General features: G+C 48.3%; 1 protein-coding gene and 1 non-coding gene across 2 annotated transcripts; both read left to right on the forward strand.

Moving 5' to 3' along the window:
* Window positions 1-88: 88 nt before the first annotated feature.
* Window positions 89-23377, forward strand: LOC135818103 (uncharacterized). Its single transcript, XM_065331429.1, has 13 exons — window positions 89-396; window positions 3838-4279; window positions 5136-5224; window positions 10212-10343; window positions 11463-12156; window positions 12748-12947; window positions 15077-15122; window positions 15952-16041; window positions 16403-16447; window positions 17178-17297; window positions 18946-19005; window positions 21753-21919; window positions 22374-23377. Exons 2-13 carry the CDS (start codon window positions 3857-3859, stop codon window positions 22819-22821), a joined length of 2514 nt encoding a protein of 837 aa, XP_065187501.1. The 5' UTR covers window positions 89-396; window positions 3838-3856; the 3' UTR covers window positions 22822-23377.
* Window positions 9223-9296, forward strand: Trnai-aau (transfer RNA isoleucine (anticodon AAU)). The gene has a single exon. It is a non-coding gene; the product is annotated as a tRNA-Ile (tRNA).
* Window positions 23378-23411: the final 34 nt, after the last annotated feature.

Raw genomic sequence — 23411 nt, forward strand, 5'->3', positions numbered from 1 at the left:
ATGCAGCTCAGGCCAGGCTGCGCATGCAGCATCACGTGTGTTCGAAATGAGTAGTCGACGATCCACACTCAGACTTACTTCAAAGAATCAAACAACGAAAGTCACTTCTTGCCTTGTTGAGTTGGGGAAGGCTGCCTGCCACCCTGCGCTGGCTGACAGCAGAGACGACAGTGTAGACTGATCTTGGAGACTGTTCGTTGTCGTTGTTGGTTCTCTTTGCAAATCAGTTCAAAATTCGTCCCCTGTCCATCTCTGCTATCTGGGCCTTTGGTGGATCTCCTCAGTTCGCGGTGTAGGTGAAACCAAGTGAAGTCAGTGTACTACGTCGCCTCCTGCTGGGTTTGAAGTAACTCTTTCGCAAGATACCCCACTTGCAAATCGGACAACCAGTGACTGGTAAGTACTTACCTTGGGTTTCTTTTCACTTTCGGGCCAAGGCTTGGCTTTGTTGTGAATGGTGAATGTTGTAGTACGACCTTGTGGACTTACCGTAGCGTTTACACGTGTGGACGTGTGCATTTTCTTGTTCCAAAACAAACCTGTCGAGTGGTGCTTCCCTGCGCCTGGCCTGGTTACTAGCACATGGTTGCTACTCACCACCCACTTCGCTCTGCATTGACTGGGCTTTGTTCGTCAGCTTGCATCAGTCTACCTGCTCATACTGCAGCCCTTCTCGTTCTCTTAGTCGTACTCGAACTCGTAGGGCGGATGGTACTAAAATGTATTTCAGTGTTGGTGTCTCAATGCGAGCTGACGACTGCATGCGGAGTTGACGTGTTCGTGTGTTTTGGTCTTCCACACTGTGGGCCTCAGTGAGTCAGCCCTTCACTGTGTTGATGTTGAGTTGTTGCCGAGAGAGGGAGCGGAGGCCGTATCTTTTTCTTGCCGGGATGACTACAGATTGCATGTGGGTGCGGTGTGATTCAAAAGTCTTAGACGATAGCAGTGACAGAAAGTACTCGTAGTTGCTTGGTGATCGTTTCAGCTGCTTGCGATTCTGCGAAGCGATCCAAGGAGTCTACGCTTTTTATTGAAGCCTGGAGAGACCGCTGCTATTCTGGGTTGCTGGATGACAGCTTGCTCTACCAGAATGCTAGGTTTATATTATAGTATGTGTGTTGCCTAATAGTATTGTGGAAAACTATTACTTTGAGTTTGATCCTGCTGCTCGATGCAGTGCATTCTGGATGTAAATTCGCTCAATGCTCCTTTGAATTTGGCTATGGAGAAGATCGGTAGTCTAGTCTAGCCATAATCGGCACCGCGCCGTGGGAAACGATGCTCTCCACTTGTTTCAAACTTGTGGTTGGAGATAGGTACTCGCAGATAGTGAACATCAGAACATTCTTCAGGTATGTACGAGTTTCGCAGGTTATGTTTTTGTGCCTTCGAAGACAGTGTTCAGATGAAAATTGCAGGCTAAATAATTTTGATGCGAGCTGTGCATGCCATTCGCTCAACTAGCAAGGGCATCACGGTTTTCCCCTTTGGATGATTCGTTTTGTCACTACTACACTAGCCCTAGATAGCACCAGCGAAGAAAATCGATCGTTGCTGGGGCGCCGCTTGTAGTACTATCTGCGAATGTGCAAGTGTATTCGCTCTGCTGGTCCGGGTGTGACAGGTCGGCTGTGCAGGCGCAGCTTATGCATGCATCCCGGCCGCTAGCTGCAAGCCTCGAATAGAAGCTCTGCTACATGATCGTACTCCATTCCAACTGTTACACCAGGATTGGCAAGAACAAGAGCATTGCCAGAGTTGTGCAAGCTACAGTCTGTACAGAGTCAGTATAATGTGTTGTTGGTTTGACAGCATGAAACAAGGTGGAGGACACTGTGTTCGAAACACAAACAGTGACCTTACTACGACCATCCACGGTTGGTACTGTACTAGTATTACTATTGGATTATCTAATACCTGAGTCAGTACATGTACAAGAACAAGTGCGATACAGCTAGCTGCTGTGCATGTGGTGCACAGTCATATTGCACTACAAAATTCACTCACACAATAATAAAAGTCTAGAGATTATAGTAGTAGACCAGCCAGCATTCATCTGGACTGTAGACTGCAGTTGTGGAGCTGAAGATCAGTAGGCTTTGAACTGCGGTGCAGTCTGAAGTTCACACTCCATGCATGCACGGCTGCGTGGCTGCTGATCATGTAATACAATAGCACGACTGCATGCGTGGAGACTGGAGATAAGACTGCAGCTACTATTGGCTCCAGGCCAGGCCAGGCCAGGCCAATGCAGCACAGAGTTTCTAGTCTCTACTCACAAAGTGATCGTGGATAATCTGTGGATTGGTGCACATAAACCGGTAACTACCAGATAAGCTAATGACCTTGGGCACACAATCATGGCTGATCTCTGCTTGTGCTCCTATTTGCATAGTGAGAAAGGGGTGATCTGTACTGTAGCTAGCCTGGTGTGTTTCAACTGTAAATCTCCAGTGTACTGCCTACTGGGCAGTGGCCACCCTTCCTAGTACTGTAGTTCTGGAACAGCAGGTCATCCACGGACCAGGTCATCTACTGCTATTTTGGATGCACTTGACAAAGCAATAGGAAAGCAGTGCAGTTGCAGCAGCCACTCTCATAGTGGAATTAGAATTACGACTTCCCTTGTGACTGTGCTGTGTGTGTAGTAGGCACTCCACTTACAATACTTCTTTGCACTCTTTACATGCAGATTGCAGTGAGTGATTGTGAAAGCGTGCCCCCTGTACTAGCTGTAGAACTAGAACAACATGTACTTGTAGTAGTAGTACCAGTACTAGTAGGGCATTGGCATTGCTGAATTCATAATGGACTGCATTACTACCAACAATGCTGCTGGCAGGGCTGTGCCCATGGCCCATGTCCAACTGGGGAAATGCCTCTAACTGGCTCCCAAGTATGTGCATATCACATGTCCAGTGCACTTTGCTTTTGCATTCCATCATTGCACCATCCATCCTGTGTTTACTGCTGCCAGATGACCAGGGCTGAAGTGAGTGCACGGTCATTCATCCTCATACAGGGTGTTTGCCAAACAGTGGCATAAAATCTGTCATCAGTCAGCTGTGTGGCTCTTGCCAGTGGTCCATGACTTTATACTATAGTAGTCCCTGAGGCCTTTCCTTCCATACCCTGTACACATTCTAACACAGGTGCCCTTATAACCAACCCAGTCTGTTCCCAGACTTTTTGTGTTTCTGGGCCAAAAGCACGGCACCGTGTGTGTGGTGTGTGTGTGTGGGGGGGGGGCATTCGTGTGTGGCATTCGTATGTGGCATTTGTGTGCGGCGCTAGACATTGGCCGAGCAGTGGGCGTGTGCGTTTACGATGCACTACCACACGGGACACGTGCTGCTTTGGCCGTTGTAACCTGTGCTTTGCAGTATCTTGCTTTTACACGGTGCATTTACACTAGGTTTACACAGACCCCTAGTATCATGGAATCTGGATCGACTTCAATGGTGTGTGTAATGATTATGAGTCGACCCATGCCAGACTTTACTTTACTATGTGTGCAGAACAGTGGCGCTGGGCATGCAGAGCTGCAAGACCTCTTTTGAGACAAAATGTTGCCGTGTGTTCATGAGCCATGGTGTCATCGGTTGGAAAGCATGATGGGTATAGTGTTCGCGGGGTTTGATTCAGGATGCATATATCGCTGGTCCCTAGGGTGTGCAGCATTGATGGACACCGCTGTGCGCTGAGCACACTTTGTCCCTAATGCGATGCACTGCCATGATGACTGGGGCCGAAAATGTTGTTCTTCTGCCAGCAGCACGGCTGAGTTCCTTGTGTTTGTGTCTGCCTGTGTATCAACTTCTCTTTCCCTTCCTCCAGCTTGTTTGGTAATGTCACCATGGCACTGCGTGACTACCCTACAATGGCAGCGACAGCAGCAGCGGCGGCGGCAGACACCTCCACTAATAACTGCAGGCACATAGCAGGAGAGCAGTATCCACTGCAGGATCACATGATCAACACGGCCACTCTGATCACAAACACGCGCCACTGCACGGCCCAGCAGGCGCCTCCCGCTACCCCGTCCTCGGCTTCGGAATACGCAAAGACGCGCCACTGCTCATCCCGGCAAGCCTCTTCCGTTGCCGCCGCTGTATCACCAACGTCGGAGTGCGCGTCGCACCATGCCTGGAAGGAGTCCATCGTGGAGTGTGCCCGCCGCACTCCCCAGCTGATGATCGACGTTAGCGTTGCCGACAACCCTGGCTCGTTCCGGCATGCTGTGTCTTACGCCGCGCCAACCTCTGCCTCCGACGTATCGGTGAGTCCCAGGCTGCAATCGCCGTAACAGATCATGCTCTTTGTACCGTGCTGCTCAATGAAATCCGATCGCATGAGTCAAACACACGTTTTTACGAGCGCACAGCCCAGTATTGACAGGTCTGGGGCTGCACAGCGCCCGACGTGACGTTGACTCGCATGATGGGATTTCATTGAATAGCACTGTACTATGCTGTTTTTGTGCACTTGCATGCTTTTGTAAACGTCTGTATGGTGTAGGCGGTGTGGTTGAACGGACACTATAACTTGTATAAGCCGTGTCTGATGCAAATTTTCGTTTGTACGTGAACTACCTAAAAATGATAGCATTGACTGCACCTTGCAGGCAGGATAGGCTGCTAATGCACTTGACACGAGCAGCCCGAAAGCATCACAATGGCATAGCTCATGCTTGTGGTCTTGGCACTTCAGTCCCGTCTTCTGCCAGCCTGACCCAGCTGAGTGAAATCCTGTCGAGTCACTCGAGTACGCGCCACGTGTTGCGCAGCCCTAGACCTGCGAACATTGGGCTGCGAAATGGTGCAAGGCGCGAACTAGACTTACTCGACCGGATTTCGTTGAGCAGCGCTGTATATTGTGCTACAGTTTTGAGTATGGACAATGCAACACCTGACAAGAGCACTACTAGAACCCAAGTGGTGAAGTTCTCCCGTCTGTGCCAAGCGTGCTCCGATGGCGGGCGGCTAAGCAGCAGCAGCCGGAGGGAACGCCAATCCGTGTGTTCTGAGTGTCAGTCCGTGTGTTCTTGGCATCAGTTTGTATGTTCGTTGTGTCAGTCCGTGTGTTCGTGGTGTCAATCTGTGTGTTCTTGGCATTCGTTGTTTCTTGTACGGTAGGCCCATGCCAACCCCTACGCACCAGCCCGTAAGCCGGAGCCACCGGCAGTCCTGGTGGAGCGTTGGACATTGGAGCTTGCCAAAGTAGGGTGAGTGATGCGAATAATATCTACTGTATAAGCAAGTCTGTGGACAGCAACTGTTTTGCTCTGTTAGAGCTCATCAGCACAGCTCAGAGGACCGAAGCGCAGCTCTTCGCAATGAAATACGTTTCCGTGAAGCAAAGCATTTTTATAAAGAGCTGCAAACCCCGCCAAGGGTGCTCGAAATGCTCCAAGAGCAGTGAGCGCTGCACAAGGCGAGCGGCAAGGGTTCGCGCTAAGGTAAGAGTGCTCAACCTAACGACATTGCTGACGCTAGAGAGCATAATACTCAAGTCTGTGGACAGCAACTGTTTCGCTCTGTTAGAGCTCATCAGCACAGCTCAGAGGACCGAAGCGCAGCTCTTCGCAATGAAATACGTTTCCGTGAAGCAAAGCATTTTTATAAAGAGCTGCAAACCCCGCCAAGGGTGCTCGAAATGCTCCAAGAGCAGTGAGCGCTGCACAAGGCGAGCGGCAAGGGTTCGCGCTAAGGTAAGAGTGCTCAACCTAACGACATTGCTGACGCTAGAGAGCATAATACTCAAGTCTGTGGACAGCAACTCTTTCGCTCTGTTAGAGCTCATCAGCACAGCTCAGAGGACCGAAGCGCAGCTCTTCGCAATGAAATACGTTTCCGTGAAGCAAAGCATTTTTATAAAGAGCTGCAAACCCCTCTGTATGACTATAAGCAGAAATATTCGTCTGGAATTTAATTTCGTCTTTTTCGTCCAAGGAGCTTTTGGACTAAATTAAATGCCGGACTAATGTCGATTTCTCAACTTTCTATACACTCTTATGATCCATGGACGAAATTTTCAAACGGACGAACTCCCTTTCTTTGGAGTTGGACGGAATTATTGACCGACGAAATTTTCTGGCTCTACAGTACGTGACTGCATACAGTACGAGTAGTAGGGCAGACCCGAATTTGCTAGCAATTCTTCTAGCAAAATATCGAGGATTTCAGAAGAAGAATTTGCCGGCAAAATACGAGCAAAATATCGAGATTTTGCCAAGCAAAATGAGGAAAATCATGCTGAAAGTGGCAGAATGCTCCCTGTCTTTGAATGATTGTGTCGACATGGTTCGTGCTGGCTGCACTATGACTGCACTGCAGCACCATCGACACTATCTGAGTGGATTCCACAGTCAATCAATACCCAAAGCACCTTAGAACATGCAATATGCCACCCCACTGAGCCCAGAACCCACAGACTTTCCATGAGCATTTGTTGAATGCACGCGATAGCGAGCGGAACGAATTGACAGCGTAAGCAACGAATTACTGAAGTAAACGGGGTGGAAAATCATAGGATCAAGAAGGGTTGACTGCTCATAGTGATCAAGAAGAGATAAATAAAAAACCAAGGAACGAATTGACAGCGTAAGCAACGAAATACTGAAGTAAACAAGGTGGAAAATCAAAATGAAAATCGTTGGACCAAGAAGGGTTGACTACTCATCGTGATCAAGAAGAGATAAATAAAAATCTCGAACAAATTGACAGCGTAAGCAATGAATTACTGGAGTAAACCATGGCAAACGGAGTGGAAAATCAAGATCAAGATCGTTGAGTGATCAAGAAGCGACAGGATAATATAATTATTTCATCAAGAAATGACAGCACAGATCCTAACAATGCCATGGCACTAGCAAGGGTAAGAAGATAAAATAATAGAAGCTGACGAGATCATTGCAAGGCTTGGACCAGAACTTCAATCAAATCAAAAACTAAGGTGAAGGTAGATCGTCTGTGCAAAACTTCTCGACATTCATTCGTGCCATCAATGTGGCCTCAACAGTCTCCTCCAACATTGACTCTTGTCGGCTGCTGATCAAACCATTCAACAGGGAGAAGACTCGCTCGCTTGCCGCACTGGATGGTTGGACCAATAGCACGACCTTCAATGCACTGACCAAGGCAGGCAGATCATCATCATGGCGACGCCACCACTTGAGTGGCTGCACGGACGAATCCAGCTCATCAACAGCTGCTGCATAGCGAGGGACTTCAGCAGCAACAGCATTTGCCAGAGATGCAATTGTCGGCTGGCTGGCGACTGCACTCTTGAAGTCCTCCACAGATGGCTTCCTGTCAGCCATGATGCGCTGGTTGAAGAGGCTTGCAACTTTGAAAAAGCTCATCTGCTTCTCAAACTCGGCTGGAGTTCCATCAGCACCAATGAACTTCTTGCAGAAGTGTTTCAAGCCAGGCTCGACGCACTGAATGCCATACGATCGCAGGTTCTGCTGGGTCTCCTCCTGGCCTGGACACAGGGCTTTGCACAAGGCAGTCAGCTTCGGGAAGCTGGCCATTTGCACCGATGCCTGCACATTCTTAATGACTTGATGAGCGATGAGCACGAGAGGGCCATCCCCTTCCAAATTGTAGGTGGACTTGACAATTACTTCACCAGCGTCAACCACAGCAGCCATCTCGATTTGAATCAGCCCTCTCGCCTGTGCATTATCGAGCAATGCGAGAAGCTTGCGCACCGTTGCAGGTGCGATGTCGGTCTGCGATGCAACAAAGCCATGGACGTCCGGGAACATTTCCACCACTTGCTGAATCACCTCCCATCTTGACCACCACCGCGTTTTCGATAGGAGCTTCACACTCAGGCCTGTCCGCTCCCTGAAAGCTAGCCGAGTCTTGAATGAGTGTGAGAAAAGCGAGACCCAGGCATTAACGAACTCTGTTGTATTGGGGATCTTGAAATTCTCCCCAGCACGGTCGAGCGTATGGCTGAAGCACGTCACATCCAGTAATGAAGGAAACAGCTGCTCGAGGTTCCGGATGGCTGCAGTGTTCACGGATGCACCATCTCGCATGCAGGCAAGTACATTCCGACGAGACACACGCAGGTCCTCCATGAGTATGTCGACCAGAGCACCACTCACACCAGAAGCTGTCATGGATTTCTCCACGCACCGAACAGCAGCAAGCCTCTGGCAGATACGTAAATCATCTGTGATAAAACGCACGACAACAGCAAAGGCTTCACCGAGCCTTGTCGATCCGTCAAAAATGCAAGATACACTTCGACCTTCCAGCTCCTTGCACAAGTCCTTCTTGAATAAGTTGTGGATGACGGTTACGCACTCCCTCAGATGACCTGGTGTGGTGAGACGATAGCCTCCCTCCTCCAAAAGTTCCCTGAAATCACCCGTCACAGTGCTGAGTGGGATACCCGACTCCAGCAGGCATTTGGTGACTCGAAGGCGGTACAAGCGTGTGTTCTCTGGCAGGTTCTCACCAGAGGGATGGTATTGACTTGCATACTGCCGGAGATGATCGGTGATGGTCATGCATTGAACAGACTTCTGCTTTGCTGTCTCTTTGCTGCGCTGGTGTTTGGCAGACTTGATGTGTGCTGCAATTGAACTCTTCTTTGTTGACAATTCCTCACGACAACTGGAACAAAATAATTTTCCAGCATCAACGCTCAACCCCTCGCCTGGAAACTCCTTTAGTCTGTCCCTCGGGTTAATGGTTGGTACAAAGCTAGCAGACTTGTCACTTGAACGACCAGGACAGGATTTCTTGGCCGGATTACCCTTTGTAAGGTTTGATGGCATGGAGCGTTTCCGCGAAATATCGGCTGCCTTTGGAGCTTGAAACCTGGCGACAAACTCTGATACTTTGTCTTTGTCATCCTGACGATCATTATCACTGCCACCAGAGGGAGCTGCCGCTTCAGTGGCCTCAGCTGTGTCACTAGTCGAGTCAGTGATAACCAAGACTTCATTGGAAGCCATGGCGAAACACCTTTGCAACCACAGCTGACACGAGCAAAAAGGAAGCAAAATATTGCACACCGAGCAAAATGAAAGCAAAATTTCGACGATGCACGAGCAAAATTATGCCGCAAAATATCGAGATTCAGCTGGCAAATTCGGGTCAGCCCTAACGAGTAGTGTGGCCCCTTATGTTTGGTCATGTGACTGCCCAGTAAGAGACAGACAACAAGAAACCGAACGTCAACGGACAAGCCACCGTGTGAGCTCCCATAGCTCAGTCGGTTAGAGCGTCGTGCTAATAACGCGAATGTCGCAGGTTCGAGCCCTGCTGGGAGCACGCTCTCTTTTTTTTCTTTTTTTTCTTCTTTTTTTGACCTTGCTATCTCTCCAACAAGGTGTCGTACTGAGAGTCTGAAACTGTTCCTTCATGTACAGTTGTGGTCGGTGAAATCCGATCCAAAGTGCATATTTGGCGAGCCGCAGAGGTGATTTTTCCCTATACTTATTGAGGAAAGAATAGTCCGGTTGAGCCGCTCTGGCCCCGGAAAATGCGTTACCTGACTACATGTAATGTTCCTGCAGTGTTCCTTTACTGGTCATAGTGCCACTGCACTACCATTATGCAGCAAGGACTGATTTGTACAGCTCCTTGCTGCCGGGTATCACGGCATGTAATGCTATTGAGTCCGGCTGTGGGCGAGCGATGTTCGTCTGAGTGTGCCTGACACATGCATCACAGGACTATTACGTGTACATGACCGCCACCCACATGCACATACGCACGCGCATGCACACACTCGAGCACACATACACACACATACACACACACACACACACACACACACACACACACACACACACACACACCGTATTATCTCTAATATAAGCACAGTCTCCAATAATAGCACGTCTCCAATAATAGAACACCTTGGGGCGACATTCAAAAAATAAAGTGCTCAGTCTCCATTATAAGCACACTGTGTAAATTCATTATCTGTACCGGCGAAAAAACCCTGAAAATGTGTGTGTCTGACATGAATTTGGCATGGCAACAAGCCTCTGAAATGAGGTTGAAATAATAATGGAACAGTCTCCAATAAAGGAACGTCTCCATTAATAGCACGGGGCGGAGGTACATCGAAAAATAAAGGACCGTGCTTATATTAGAGATAATACGGCATATCTATATACGGCGTGCAATAAATTCACACTGTCGAGTTCTTCTCTTGTTCTGTGTACATGCGGTGGTCAGCATGGAGGCAAAGGAGAAATCAGTTCGCTTGGCAAACCTGCAGCAGGCAATGAAGTCCACATTGCTGTTTTCACAGCTGCAGTCTTGGCTAACACTGGCTGAGGGCAGGTGGCATGTAGCAATCAATTACAAGTAAGTTATGAGACATGGTGGTGGCCTGGTACAAGCGAAACTTAAGCTGGTTTTGTGTTCTCAACACAATTGTAAGCCGGTGGTAAAGCGGATTTGCAAACTTCACTTTTTTTCTTTTTTTAAAACTTGTTTAGTCCCTGGTGTGCTTGCCACCTTGTAGCCAAGCCTTATGAAAAGGCGAATTACTTTGGAACGATTTGTGGTGCAAAAGGAATTGTAATTAGCTATGTGCGGCAAGAAAGAAACTGAATATTACCATTAGAAGTAGGTGTAAAGGGACAGTGTGAAAGATTTTCAGTTGCACTGCAATGCATGCGGAGTCAATCGCCCAAAGAGGTCGCAGATAGGAGAGGCATGCGGAGGGATTGGTAATCTGTTCGCAGGAGCTTCAATCTGACTGGCGTATGGGCAAGGGCTGGCAGCTTAGATGGACAGAATCAATAGACAATAGACAGTGCATGGGAATGTGGTATGACGTACTTGTATGTGCGTGTGTAGTGATGCCATTGCTGTGGAGATGTTGTCCAAGTCTTCTTCTGACAATGCGTGTGGGTATTAGTTGACTAGCGGTGAACCCTGCAAGAAGACTGTCCCGATAATACCAATGCTTATAGTTTACTCTTATGGCACTAGGGCTGAAACGATTATACCAATCCAATTAATTACTCGGTGAGCGATCGATAATTCCTTATCAATCAAGTAATCGTTACGTTATAGATTACTCGTTGGGGATTTTGAGTCCAAAAAGTACTGAAAATCCTTGTTTTGTGAAGTTTGAATCAGTTTCCACTGTGAGTATGCAGTGGCCTGGGACATGGTGCATATTCTGAGGTTAAATTGACTTCAAAACTACCATGTTTCGGACCTACCCTGTCACTAATGCAGATTTTTGGTAGTATGAAAGCCTAGCTTTCGGAAACAGAGTAATTTTCGCACAAAATTCTGACACTAGTTTGATTATAATCAATTGATTGATCGTTAAGCTAAAGAGTAATCGATAAGTGAAAATACACGATCTTTTTAGCCGTAAAAAAACACACCTGGCGAAATGGCTGGAAATTCATTCACCTGAACACCAGTTCTCTTGTGTTTCGTATGTATGGTTTTCCGACTCCTCAGGCTGGCCAACATGTTTGAATTCCCACGGGACGAAGACTTTCCTCTGCCACCTACACACAGTGGCAAGCAGCTGGCGGTGAACTCGTTCCCGGCTGCATGCGTAGACGCGGAGCACGTACTGCGCGTGCGCTGCCTGTCGCTACGCTACAGCCACAACATTCCGTTCGCCTCGCCGGAGCTGATCCGGCTCGTGGCCAAAAGACGGGACGCCGCGTGCAGCCGCTCCAGCGCGAGTTCTTCGTCGACCTCGGCGGCGCGAACAGCGCGCGCTCGTTTCATGGCAGAGAGCCTATCTCCGCCGCCGGAGAAGCCTCCGCGGTCCAATAAGCGGCGCAGCAAGCTGCTCAAGGATCCGGAGCACGAGGCCGGCAGTGGCGTTAGCAGTACTTGTGGTGCTGCTCTGCTGCAGTTGAGTACGTGCTCCTACTGCGGTGCCGTCAGCGACTGCGAGAAGAACACAGCCGGCCGCTTAAAGCGCAAGTCCCACAGCAAAGCTCGTAAGAGTGATGTCACTGAATCACAACCGTCGTCATCAGCATCATCATCATCATCATCAGCAGCAGCATCTGCTGCTCAACTTGTGGTACCAGCACAGCCGGTACGAGTCAAGTCTCCGCCGAGACCTATATCTCCCGTGGTGTATTGGCCTGCAGTCGACTCTCGTTCCAGCGATACACCATCGTTATCACCAATGGTAGGTTTGACTTAAGCTGTGTTCCCAACTGGCGCGTGGACGCGGTACGCTTGCGGTTCATGCGTGCCCAAATGCTCGCTCAAGCTTTCACAAGAAACAGCAATCCGAGTCGTATTTAGCGCGTGCGACACCTTCGAGTACTAATTTGTTGACCCCGCCAGTCAAAGTGACTGGCATGTACGTTGGTACGCGCCTGATACGCGCTGAAAATTCCAACATGTTGGAATTTCCATTTCGTCGTGTTCCCGTACGCATGGCGCCCCAAAAGCCAGCAAAAATACGCACGAATGCATGGTTTCACGCGTACACGCGCCAGTTGTGAACACAGCTTTAGGAACAGGGGCTGATTCTCTGTTGCGATACGCAAGTAAAGAGCTTTATTTCGATATGTGGTACCGGCCACATTTCCCAAATTTAATTTCTTTGTGAAAATAATAGAATCTTCAGGTGAGGGGGGGGGGGGAGTACGCTGATTAATGTAAAACACTTTACTTCCACTTTTGAAAGTGTATGCTCTTGGCTGTCAATTCGTATCGTATGATTCAGTGCAATATCCTATCTATCACTGTCTCTGCCTTTTGTTCGTTTTAGTCGACATCATCTGGCGGGAATTCATCGTACGACGCTTCTCTGCCATACCGGCAGAACTCCGCGCCTCTGCCACACATCGACACCTCCTCCTCGGAGCCGTCATCGCACTCGGAGCGCGGCGGTGTTGCCGCCTTGCGGTCCGTATGCTCTAGCAGCCTACTGGGAAAGGAATCGGTCGCCAAGATCTCCTACCGGCGCATGTGAGTCATGTGCAGCCTGTACGTACACCAGTGCTTGGTTACCTGGTGAACGTTTGACAGCATGTTACAAGGCGAAGGACGCGCTGTGTTAAAAACAGTGCTCCTGACTGTCTTGCAACATGCTGTCAAACTTTCACCCCATGTTTACTTTTTTTGAAGTACAGTAAAACCGACCACCCCACGGTGCAAGCAAAAGCGGTCGTTAAAGCCAGGTGGTCTTTAGAACCAGGTCCCACAGTGTCTGTGTAGAACTGTCGGTGCATGGAAAAACGGTCGTTAAGAGCAGGTGGTCGCTAAACACGGGGGCCGCTTACACCAGGTTTTACTGTGCAGTGAATCGTGTGACTAACGACCACCCCTTGGGGTCAGAGAAAGCGGTCTTCAGTGGCAGGTGGTCCTTAGCTAGAGGTTTGCACCGCACAACCATAATAATTATATGAATGTGAGACCGTCCCTGCCTGGTGAAGTGGTCTGTAGTACCAGGCTGGTCGCTAGTCACGGTGGTCTTTAGTTACAGGTTTTACTGTAGTACCAGGCTGGTCGCTAGTCACGGTGGTCTTTAGTTACAGGTTTTACTGTAGTACCAGGCTGGTCGCTAGTCACGGTGGTCTTTAGTTACAGGTTTTACTGTAGTACCAGGCTGGTCGCTAGTCACGGTGGTCTTTAGTTACAGGTTTTACTGTAGTACCAGGCTGGTCGCTAGTCACGGTGGTCTTTAGTTACAGGTTTTACTGTAGTACCAGGCTGGTCGCTAGTCACGGTGGTCTTTAGTTACAGGTTTTACTGTAGTACCAGGCTGGTCGCTAGTCACGGTGGTCTTTAGTTACAGGTTTTACTGTAGTACCAGGCTGGTCGCTAGTCGCGGTGGTCTTTAGTTACAGGTTTTACTGTAGTACCAGGCTGGTCGCTAGTCGCGGTGGTCTTTAGTTACAGGTTTTACTGTAGTACCAGGCTGGTCGCTAGTCGCGGTGGTCTTTAGTTACAGGTTTTACTGTAGTACCAGGCTGGTCGCTAGTCACGGTGGTCTTTAGTTACAGGTTTTACTGTAGTACCAGGCTGGTCGCTAGTCGCGGTGGTCTTTAGTTACAGGTTTTACTGTAGTACCAGGCTGGTCGCTAGTCGCGGTGGTCTTTAGTTACAGGTTTTACTGTAGTACCAGGCTGGTCGCTAGTCGCGGTGGTCTTTAGTTACAGGTTTTACTGTAGTACCAGGCTGGTCGCTAGTCACGGTGGTCTTTAGTTACAGGTTTTACTGTAGTACCAGGCTGGTCGCTAGTCACGGTGGTCTTTAGTTACAGGTTTTACTGTAGTACCAGGCTGGTCGCTAGTCACGGTGGTCTTTAGTTACAGGTTTTACTGTAGTACCAGGCTGGTCGCTAGTCACGGTGGTCTTTAGTTACAGGTTTTACTGTAGTACCAGGCTGGTCGCTAGTCACGGTGGTCTTTAGTTACAGGTTTTACTGTAGTACCAGGCTGGTCGCTAGTCACGGTGGTCTTTAGTTACAGGTTTTACTGTAGTACCAGGCTGGTCGCTAGTCGCGGTGGTCTTTAGTTACAGGTTGCACTGTACATACACCCTGCTGGGGCATGACTTGTATAGTAAACCCTGTGTTTGCCGGACACTGTACCAAGCGGAATGCTGCATTGACCGGACAAATGTTCATGCACCGAAGTGCTACGTGGATTGAACGTGCATCCCTGGATCAAGCGGAATCCTCTCGTATCAGGACAGTTTCCGGTGCACCGAGGGCGTCTGGTTTGGTAGGGCTGGTACTGTCTCTTCACCGATTGCGCATCTGGTTGTGTGAGATAGCCAGGCGTCAATGGTGCAGACCTAACTCTAGACTAGTGGCTGCCGGTACTGAGCACAGGACCCACCTGTAGAGGTTAAACGATTACATCATCGGTTGAGATGGCTTGGCAAAGTCGTGGCACGGCATGATGCACTAGCGACGCACGCTGTATACACAGCGCCCTTAACATATTTATAGTGGTTGTAGACAGACATTTCTGTCTTGGATTGGAGTACGTGAGCTGTGGGTTGAATCTTCTTGAACTGTAGTTTTAATCTTGATTCTGAAGGCGTTCTGTGACACTTCTGCTATCTACTGCTGTTTGTGGCTCGCACAGGCTGCAATCTGACAACGTCTTTGTAGGTTCACCGCACCCCAGCATGGTGAGGACTGCGCTACACCTGTACTGTAATCTTATTTGCTATTCTTATCTTGCTGTTGTGGGGTGGGTAGATTGACAAGTGCACTCATGTGTGTGTGTGTGTGTATGGGGGGCGTTGATGTCTGTGTGTGTGTGTGCAAACACTGGTTGACAAAGGGTCAATATCCGCCGATGCTTATATCTGCTGCTGTATGTGTGTGTCTGTTGGGGGGGGGGGGGGGTATTTGTGTGTGTGCAAACACTGGTTGACAAAGGGTCAATGTGCACCGATGCTTTTATCTGCTGCTGTATGTGTGTGTGTGTGTGGGGGGGGGGGGGTATTTGTGTGTGCAAACACTGGTTGACAAAGGGTCAATGTGCACCGATGCTTTTATCTGCTGCTGTGGGTGTGGGGGGGGGGGGGGTGTCTTTGTGTGTGTGTGTGTGTGTGTGTGTGTGTGTGTGTGTGTGTGTGTGTGTGTGTGTGTGTGTGTGTGTGTGTGTGTAAAAAATGGAAAAATGAAAAATAGGGATTCACTGGCCAGAAAAAGTCACTTCAAACTGTTGTGGATACCAGGCTAAAAATAGTGGCGGTCAATTCATCAGCCTTGCAAGCTGTTGAATGGTGTAATCCCAGCACAAGTTGCTATGTCTAACATAGCTGTTTGCTATCATCGCTTCCGCGATGGGCATGTCTGAGGTGTGTATGTGTGCGTGTGCGTGTGTGTGCATGTGTGTGCGTGTGTGTGTGTGTGTGCGTGTGTGTAAACACTGGTTGGCAAAGCATCAATGCGGCACCGATGCTTATATTTGCTGCTGTTTGTGTGCCTGCTGCGTACTCATTGCTGCAGCTGGCACCTCACCAGACTCCTACCGGGCTGAGGAGGCGAACCAGCTGGTCAGGTCCGCTGTCTACATCACCGCTCCTCGGCACATTCGAGGTACGCTACATACAATTTACGCAGTGTGGAGTGTAGATAGAGTTGACTGCTGCAGCACTGATGATTGTTGATCACTTTCGTGCATTGCGAATACCTTCTGATCATAAGCTGCAGGCTTTCCTCCCAATCGACTTGCAGGAGGTCAAGTAGAGGAGAGACTTATATTCACTAGCTGTGGGAATAGAAAAGAGAAAAGTCCGAAGAAATTTTTTTCACCACCAGGACTCTAACCAGATGGACCTTCGCTTCAGGCCAGCGTAGAGACTGTGTATGGCTTGGTTTTACATCACCTTAACTGTTATGGCTCCCACCCTTATCTGTGTGTTTGGTTGGTGTTGATGGATGTATGTGCTGCCAATAGGAGTCTATGTTCGCTGGACGCCTCACGCCTGCTAGCAGTTTGGCGGTAAGTTGTAAACGCGTGCAAGCGTGTGCCATCATCTGTACTGTGTGTGGGGTCGTATCTGCCTGTTAGGTACTGCCATTTGAGTCACTCCCATCTGAGGCTGTGCTCTCTCTCTCTCTCTCTCTCTCTCTCTCTCTCTCTCTCTCTCTCTCTCTCTCTCTCTCACACACACACACACACACACACACACCACACACACACACACACACACACACACACACACACACACACACACACACACACACACACACCCATACATACACACACACACACATACACACACACACACACGTGCGCGCGCATCCACTCTCCTCTTTTTTTCTCACTCTTGTATGAATATGTATGCACAAACACACACACACACACACACACACACACACACACACACACACACACACACACACACACACACACACACAAACACACACACACACACACACACACACATGCATGCACTAACGCACGTACACACACACACATTTACACGCATGCACAAATACACACACGCACTCGATGGTATAAGCCCATTGCACATTGCCAAATATGGATTGCATAAGTAATGCATGTGAGTACACTGGGATCAGGAATGCACTGTTCAACGCCCCAGACGACCATGCCTACAGGTAGCTGTGTGGAGTGTTTAAGGTGCAGATTACGCCATGCATTGCACAATGGGCTTATTCGTGCTTGTCCGTACTTCCTGTGTATACGTGTGTTCCTGCCCTGATAGGGTTACCGGCTGCACATACGCTGTCGCTGTGTGCAATGCAATACATCGGCAAGTCACGACACGCTTGATCTACAGACAGACTTCTTCGAAACGGAATCAGGTGCCCCTTCACCTTATCTGGTATGTGAATATGATCCTGCTGTTTCTTTGTTGTAAATTACGGGCTCAATCTGTGGACAGAACTGTTTCGTCCTTTGTGGACTCATCAGCGCAGCACAGAGAAAATGATGCCGAATCTGATAGCAATGAAAAATAAATTTTCCAAAGCCAAATTTTAAACCAGGCCCGAATGTACCTTGCCAGAGTGCTCAAACTGACAAGTCAGCGAGCTCTGCCTAACGCAAACAGCAAAGGCACTACCCCACATGAGAGCGCTCAACTACTACAAGAGTAGAAGCGAAATAAATTAAGTAAATTTCATACATGGACTGTGTCTTATTACCGTGTACACTGTTTTTTATCAATACACACGTGCTCTGGACAATGTCCATACTGAGCTAGAATAGGTCTTATCAGAGAACAAAGTGAGTTCCACTGTAGTAGTGGTGGTAGTAGTAGTAGAATTTATTATTTTGATAGGGAAGGCCCTACAGACGTTGCCGTCTTGTTACAGGGAACCCTAAGTGCTCTTTACAGAGCGAAACAAAAACGGATAGATGCTCAACTCGACGACACGAGACAGGCAGAGAATCGCGGTACATTAATGACAACAAAAAGTTACTTGTAAAAGTAAAAACACTCGGGACTGTATCTGATCCAGAGAGGTTTTGTCCACTTATAACAGTAAAGTGCTGTAAACCCTCCAATATTCGTGTCCCTAATTTTCGCTATTTCTCAGAACCAGCGCGTTTACAATGGCAAATTTTCGCGGAGCACATACATCGCACACATCCATCCACTGCTGTAGTTTTGATTTCACGCTGATTACTGTTTGCGTTACGCTCTTCTTGCGGAAACAGCGAACAGTAGGCTGTTTACAGTACAGTCAACTTTGTGAATAACGACATTGGGCGGGGCATCAGAAAAGTGTCCTTATTCGCGAAGTGTCCTTATACCCGAAGTCTCATTTGAATGTATGTGAACCCATATTTTGTATAGTATGACATGCATATCGAAATGAAGCTCTTTTCATGCTCCACGTCAATTTGTACTTTATTTTCGTATTGCAATTGAAGGAAACTATAAAGTCAATATCCAAGGGAAATAAATTGAAAAATTAGCCTTTTGGAGCCATCTTCAGGGACATGTTCATGTACGTGTATGAAGATTAATGTGCAATCATGTACATGTACAATAGGTGTGCTGATCATTCCAACTATTTTGAAGCAAAGAAAAAAGAAAAAGCACCCCCCCCCCCCCCCCCCTGGCTGTATCTTCTTGTATGTGTGCCTTATCCATCGCCACGGGTTCTGGTTCTTCTGCATGACAGGTACTTGAAATAGCTGTCAAAAACCCAGAAAGTCGTTATTCAAGCAGTGAATATGACCTCGGGGCACTAAAATCATGTCGCTATTCGCGAATTGTCGTTATTCAGATAGTCGTTATATCCGAAGTTTAATGTATAAAGTTAGATGGGACTTTGCTCTGGGCATCGAAATTCTGTCGTTATTCGCGAATTGTCGTTATATCCGCAGTCGTTATTAGCGAAGTTGACTGTAGTGTGTGTGTGTGTGTGTGTGTGTGTGTGTGTGTGTGTGTGTGTGTGTGTGTGTGTGTGTGTGTGTGTCCTTAGCTGATAATATGTATTCCTCCTGTCACGTTTCTCCAGGGCACGGCCAAGGCACCACGCGAGTCATTCCACGTGTCCAGGAAAGGCATCCTGCAAGCGGTGAGTGAGTGATCAAGCGAGCGAGTTCATGAACAAAACCTGATATAGTGAACTTTCAGTATAAGGAACTGTGGATATGTCATTCTCTTGGGTCCAACGTACTGTCGTGGACATGGAAATCCAGTCGAATGACCGGGGCCAGCGCCCTCAGTGCGTACGGAACGTAACGTCGTCGTTGCATGCAATGCACTGCACATGTTGAGCGTATGCATACTCACACCTGAGTCACGACTGCATGGCCTGCGCCCTGGGGCCCTACGCTTGACCTCCGACCGGATTTCCATGTCCGTGACGGTATTATTTGGGTGGCCTTGCTGTGCATTTAATTCATGAAAGCTTGTCGCCGTGGACCAGTGAAGTCCTGCAAACGAAACATTTTTCCCACCGCGAAGTTGCTGTGCTTAGGGCCCGGTCACACATGCACTGCTGTTCCACTTTGGCGGCGAGTTTCCGCGGCAGCGAGACTGGTGCCTCTCCAGCGGAACCACGTGTGTATGGTCACACATGACAGACGGGGCAAGCTCCTACTTTGGCGGAAACGATGAGAGTAAAGTAGTGTTGAAACGAATAATCGAATAATCAAATAATTTAGAATATTCGTGGGGTGAACGAATAATCAATAGTCGTAGGAATTATCAGAAATCGAAAAAAGAAAAAAAAATCGTTCCACTTTGGCGGCGAGTTTCCGCGGCAGCGAGACTGGTGCCTCTCCAGCGGAACCACGTGTGTATGGTCACACATGACAGACGGGGCAAGCTCCTACTTTGGCGGAAACGATGAGAGTAAAGTAGTGTTGAAACGAATAATCGAATAATCAAATAATTTAGAATATTCGTGGGGTGAACGAATAATCAATAGTCGTAGGAATTATCAGAAATCGAAAAAAGAAAAAAAAATCTATGCTCAGTGCTGACCCTACTGATATTTGCACTGCGTAGATCTGCTCGCAGTATTTCTTCTTAATCTCTTCTCCTCTAAGTTTTAATCACCTATCGGCATCTAGTAATACTTCTGTTCTTTCCATACGAGGGAAACATGGATGCAGTGAAGATCCAATTACGCTCGACCAAGACCCTATGCGATATGCAGAGCTGGATCAGGCGTTGCACACTCTGGGGGGTTATGTACTCTTGGCGGTACATGTTAACCGGTTTTGCACCTCCACATTCCTGGGTTATATCCGAAAACTAAAATATGTAGGTCAAAGAGAAAACTCCCAGCTGTCCATTGAAACAATCGCTGAAGCGCTCTGAGGTGTGGTTACAGAGTTACGAAGCTCGAAAGTCGAATCGGGGCAAATGTCGCTCAATAGCCGCTCGCGCAAATTTGAATGAGGGATTTCCCCATCATTCTGGGCATGCAGTGACGTAGAAACACGTTCAAAATGGTAAACGGACTCATGGCAGTTTGTGACATTTTTTAGAAGTAACATTTAGTCGTTACGAGCAAGGAGAGCGAAATGGCTGATGCAAGACGACTTCTGTCGGAATATTGGCGTTGCAGCTAATACGCTGGGCTGTAGCGCTGGCGTTTTGACCTTCGTGGTGGCAAGCGTGGGCTCAATGTGTTCCTCTTGCAACGAGCTTTCCAGGAAGCCCAAGATTGAAAAAATCGTCAAAAGGAGACTAAAGTTATGACCCGGATAATTATAGAATTTGAGGTGAGTCGAGATCAAATTCAGTCTGTGTACAATTTTTCAGTACATAAAGGGTTAAAAAGTGCTGAAAAAGTGTTGAAAAATGCCATCATGCGTACGATAGAATATAGATTATTCGTTCGATGGAGGGCGAAATTATTCGATAGATTATTCGTTCGAAGAATCTGTGTTCGGTTTAAACACAAGAGTAAAGTGGACTGTGGTGCATACGGTACGGAAAATAGACGAGGTCAGTGCATGACTATCAGCGAGCTGCCACGCATTTTTGTTGCATGGACATCATACGCGTACAAATTTCTCGTAGCAAGTTCATATTCAGCCGACCATGGTGTATTCCGCTGAAGCGAAACCGCTGAAGCGAGAGTTCCGCTCCCAAAATTTTGGAGGCAGCGGATTTGAGTTTCTGCTGGAGCGGTAGCTCCGCTTTTCGCAGTTGGCATGGTATTTTCCGCTCCTGCGGTGTCGCTTCAGCAGAACCGCTACTTTTGAGTGCACGTGTGACCGGGCCGGGCCCTTAGCAACAGTACAATTTTGGCTCCTGGAGATACGTTATTTTAAATTTTTATGTATTTTTATTTTATTTCACCGTCCAATGGCAGAAGCCAATGCAAAGGAGGGGGCGTTAGCCAGCTATGGCAGTTATCACTTAGAAAGATTTGTCACTTCACTTTGATTGTATTTTTTAGGAGAAGGGCAGGTGGCACTGGAGCATCCCAGTTTCTTGCGTGCTTCGTACGGTACATGCTTAGGAGACACAGTGATTGTCTTGGTCAACAGTCGTTTTGGAGACAAATCTTACACAGTCTTGTCTCTGTATTGTCTTGGTCCAGTGTACTGTAAAAGCCTTATATCATAATTATATAGCGAAGTGCTAAATCTAACAAGTCAACGAGGAAAAATGTGTCGTTAAAATAGAGAACGTTTTACAGAAATCGATATTTATACTTTTGCTAGTGAGCGTTGGGAATGAGTGAGAATCGTTATCTTTTTGGTACACGTACACTGGTCGGTTTTAGGAAATCGTTAGAATAATGGCTTTAACAGAATTTCTGATCTGATCTTGGCCGCCGGTCTCTTGTCATGGTTGCAGATACTGATACGGCCGAGCGGTAGCGTACTGCGTGTGTTCCTCGTGCCGTACGATTTGTCTCACCTGGAGTGCGGCATGACGACGTTCATCCGGCAGCGGGTGATGTCATCGTCGCCGTCCGCAGATGCTTCCGCCAAGCCCACGCTTCTCTACGCCATCCACTTCAGGTGTGTTGCTGTAGTTGTTTGTTTGTTTTTACTTTGCCAAATACACAGACAGGCATTTCTGCCTTCTCGTCAAACCATATGACTAGATGTGTTACCCGAGGTTGTCATTTGCCAGCTTGACTGTACTCTGTATAGTACGATACGTTACCACCAGGGCTCTAGCCAGGAAGAAATTGTAGGGGGTAAAAAATCCAAAAATGAGTAGGGTGGAGCGCTATCAGAGTAGGGGGCACACTGCCCCACCCCCTTCGCTTTAACCTTGAGTATGAGTACGCTATGCTTATATCCACACTAGCACTGTCTGCAGAGGTTCCACTGCACTGCGTACTGAAATGAATGAGCATTTCAACGTATTGTGCTGAGCGACCTTGAGTTGACCTTGTGCTGCTGTCTTGGTATCTCGTTCTGCTCCCCCCCCCCCCCCCCCCCCCCCCCCGGTGACGTATGACTGCAGCCTGCGTCGCTCCGACCCTGGCGGTGCCCTGCACCTGCACAAGCAGATTCGCGTGGTCTTCTCGCCGCTGCCACCGGACGTGTACGACGTCGCCGACAAGCACAAGCTAGTCACTGACACCCTGGGCCCGCACATCCCCACGGCGACGCAGTCCCAGCTGCTGTGCTCCGAGGAGCTGGGGGAGTGCGACGCCGCCGTAACTCAGTCTGTTGCGGACGTCGCCAGCCCCATGCTGTCGCCGATCGCCTACCCGATGTGCCTACAACGCGCAACAAGTTCACATGGCGTGCACAGCACAGCAACAACAACAACAACATGTCAGCTCACGGCTGCGAGCACCAGAACGCTGCTCTCGCCGCAGGAATTGCTCTGCAAAAAGCAGGAGGTGGCCGCTGAGCTTGCCACACAGGGCCGTTGCTCAACACCACCGCCACTCCGAGTTCCATAGCGTGGCAGCGGCCCTCTCTCCACACTTCTAGATAGTATACCAGACCTTGCTTTATTCTCCTATCATGTCCAAGCCAGTCGTTTGCTCCGGTATGTTCTACTAGTATTTTACAAGTCTAGTGCTTTTACTCCCCCAACTATTTTCCCTTTATTTTTTAACAGATATTGCGTGGATGTGCTTGTGTGTGTGTGTGTGTGCATTTGCATGTTGGTGTGTGTGTGCTTGCATACAAGTGTGTCGGTCCAGCTAACCTTTCAAATCCTAGTCTGCATTGCCAACCTGGTTCTATTTATGCCCATGGTGGTTGTTATCTTCTAAACTATGTACGGGCAGGTTGCTTTATTTATTTCATCGGTACGGGTCATTTCCATTGGCCAATTCGATGTCTTCTTACGGGTATAACGTCGTGCATTCCGTGCCTGGTATATGCACCGTTTTCTAGGTCTTGATTTCTCTGGAGAGAGTTTTTTTACCAGAACTTGTAACTAGACTGAAGAATCATTGTGCTTTGTCATGACTGTGTCATCATGTCAAGCAATAATACTCCGGTACCTGAGTTATCTCTTCCGTTGGTTGACTGTTGACTCAGT

The sequence above is a fragment of the Sycon ciliatum genome, chromosome 5, assembly GCF_964019385.1.
Source record: "Sycon ciliatum chromosome 5, ocSycCili1.1, whole genome shotgun sequence".
Classification (NCBI taxonomy): domain Eukaryota; kingdom Metazoa; phylum Porifera; class Calcarea; order Leucosolenida; family Sycettidae; genus Sycon; species Sycon ciliatum.

Excerpts from the sequence above, each read along its gene's own strand:
- LOC135818103 (XM_065331429.1), top strand. The coding sequence starts at position 3,857 with ATGGCACTGCGTGACTACCCTACAATGGCAGCGACAGCAGCAGCGGCG. Across the intron at positions 10,344-11,462 it reads CATGTAGCAATCAATTACAA|GCTGGCCAACATGTTTGAAT; the intron begins GTAAGTTATGAG and ends CCGACTCCTCAG. Across the intron at positions 19,006-21,752 it reads GGAAAGGCATCCTGCAAGCG|ATACTGATACGGCCGAGCGG; the intron begins GTGAGTGAGTGA and ends TCATGGTTGCAG.